The sequence below is a fragment of the Pteropus medius genome, unplaced genomic scaffold (assembly GCF_902729225.1).
Source record: "Pteropus medius unplaced genomic scaffold, Ma_sr-lr_union100, whole genome shotgun sequence".
In the NCBI taxonomy this organism is placed as follows: domain Eukaryota; kingdom Metazoa; phylum Chordata; class Mammalia; order Chiroptera; family Pteropodidae; genus Pteropus; species Pteropus medius.
This window is the reverse complement of record NW_024342469.1, coordinates 3,973,202-3,975,687: the sequence shown is the minus strand read 5'-3', so window position 1 is coordinate 3,975,687 and position 2,486 is coordinate 3,973,202. Positions and strand designations below refer to the sequence as shown.

At 54.9% G+C, this 2,486-nt stretch overlaps 1 protein-coding gene across 1 annotated transcript in view; it reads left to right on the top strand.

Annotated features, from left to right (window-relative positions):
* The window catches only part of PARVG (parvin gamma), a 24,966-nt gene that overhangs the window by 10,637 nt on the left and 11,843 nt on the right, over positions 1–2,486 (top strand). Inside the window, exons 7-8 of the mRNA XM_039863011.1 lie at positions 335–390; positions 2,287–2,327. Coding sequence (XP_039718945.1) covers positions 335–390; positions 2,287–2,327 — 97 coding nt within the window. The remainder of the gene's footprint in view (positions 1–334; positions 391–2,286; positions 2,328–2,486) is intronic.

Sequence of the window (2,486 nt, the reverse complement as noted above, 5' to 3'; positions counted from 1 at the left end):
ATCCATCCATCCATCCATCCACGTATTCCATTCACCCGTTATTCAGAGACACATGTTCGCTGACTCCTGTGATCCAGGCGCTGCGTGAGACCTGGGGATACTTGGGGAATGAGGTAGACATGGTCCCCACCCTGTGGGACTCGAGGCTCATGGGAAGAAGGACAATTAGCTGAACCAGAGTGATGAGACTGCCCAGGAAGCCACTCTGAGGGGGGATGAGGCTGAGTAAACTGGGTCCCTCGGGGCTGCTTTGGCCACTACGGACTTGGAGCAGCAGCATGGGCCCCCGAGTTTTCAGGAATTACTCACTTCCTCCCCGTTTTTTCTTCCTTAGAGCACCAAGAACGGCCTGAAGTCTGAGAAGTCGATGGAACAGCTCACTGCGTGCAGGTGAGGGAGGGAGCAGGGTGCTTGGCGGGCGCCCGGCTCTGGTTTCTTGGGAATTGGAGGTGACCTCTGCCGGCTCACTTCACCCTCTGCACAACCCAGCAAAACTGGCAGAGATGCGGTCAGAAGGGGCTCTGGCTCTTGGTCATGAGGTCACGCCATAGCCATGGGGGACCAGCAAGATCCCGATGCCATGCTGCTTGCCTACGGCCTGGCACCTGGGCCCTCTTGGGGACCCTTATCTTGTTCACAGCAGGGACACGCTGCCACTGAGTGTCACCCTGACAGCTGGACAGCAGAGCCCTGTGGGAGGCGAGGGCACCAAACACTCACTCATACCACCAACATTTATCGAGCACCTACTGTATGCAGTCAGAGAGCTCTGTCCTTGAGTGTCCAGGTCAGCCAGCTCCTGGCCTTCTATCTGTCTGGGCGAGCGGGACACCCAGAGAAGCTCTGCCTTTCTGGAGGTCAAGGCCACCGGTGGCCCTGGCCAGGCCTTTGTGGGTTGGCCTGGGAGTGGGCTCCTTGCAGGAGAGGTGTGGTCTGTCCGTTACTGGCGTTTGCTGAAGGCCTGCTCTCCGCAGGGCGGTTTTGGCTCCCTTGGCTTAGGTACCCCTCGCGAAGCCCAGCGAGGTGAGTTCAGGTCTCACGGGCTTGGCCGTCAGCTCCACGGGGTTTACGGCCTGTCCGTGTGAGCTGTGTCCCTTTGGAAAAGTCCCCTCCCCTTCCCCTCTTTGCTCCTCTGAAAAACGGGGACCATTCCTACTTTTTGGGACTGCTGTGAGGGTTATAGATAGCGTTCGTGAGGGGACCTCTTCCCGCTGGTACACCCCCAGCCTTGAGGTTTTTCTAACTGGGGAGTGGGGGTGGGGCTCAAACCACCTCAAGTTGATGACAAGGAGTGGCCGTGTCCCAGGCATGTTAGCCGGGTGTGGCAGAGGGCAGGAAGAGGCAGACCCTTGCTGGTCCCTCATGCCGGTGGGTCCTGTGCACAGATTGGCCCAATTAACCTTCCCAAGGACACCCTGGGGGAAGCCTTGTTCCCCTCTGACTCAACGAGGTGCTGGGACCTCGCTGTCACCCAGCCAGCCACTGAGCTGCTCCGACTGGCTCCATTGAGGCGGAAGCTTCAGGGTCTAAGAACGTGTTTGGGGCCCTGCAGTGGGAAGGCGCGTTTAGAGTCTAGGACACCATACTCCTTCCCGCGTCATGATCCCAGAACCACCCTTCTCTGCCCCGTTAACTGGGAAACCTCTGTGAGGGCTCATCTCTGGCTCTCAGCGTGTGTCCTCCTGGCAGTATACTTTTATGCTGTTCCGACTGCTTTTGACACCCACGGGTCTGGCTCCCAGCAGAGGGGCCCCCTGGCTCTCCCAAGCTTGGCCAGCTTTGGGCCCATAACCTTGCTTTAGGGGGCGGGGACGGGGTGGAAAATTTAACAACTAAGTCAAAGAAAAACCATTCAAAAACAACAAAAACGGAGTGAAAGGCGCCAGACGGAGGAGCAGCACACCAGCGATTGTTTTATGGTTTTAGAACGGGTGCAGGTGCAAGACTCGAGGTGCAGGTATCAGATCAGGTCCCAGGTTCTAGGGCGGCCTTCCATCCTCTCCATTCCCCTCATACTCATGCCATAATGGGGCAAATAAATACAACATTATATGCGTGTAAAGGGCAAGCGTTATTGTTTTGATATGTTCTCTCTCCACATCGAACTCAGGCAGACATAAAGATCGAACGACTGTGGGGAGATTTTATTGGTAATTGTTGGTTTGTCCTGAGTTAACATCAGAGTACAGAGTTGAAGATTTTTGATCCCGCAAAAAAAAAAAAAAAAAAAGAGCTTTTTTTTTTTTTTTTTTTTTTTTTTTTTCTCCCTTATGATTTTCCTTTTAGCACAGACAAGGACCCACCTTCGAGTGAGTACTCTTGGGACTGAGGAATCTTTTTCTGGCGGATGCGTGTTAACGGACATGTGATGATGCAGGGTTGATGGCTGTGTGTCACCTCGCTTGTCCTTCGTGGCCTGCGTTTGTGTCCCCAGGCTTCTCCCGCTGCATTCGTCCCTCTTTCTGTCTGTCCGCCATGGAACAGAG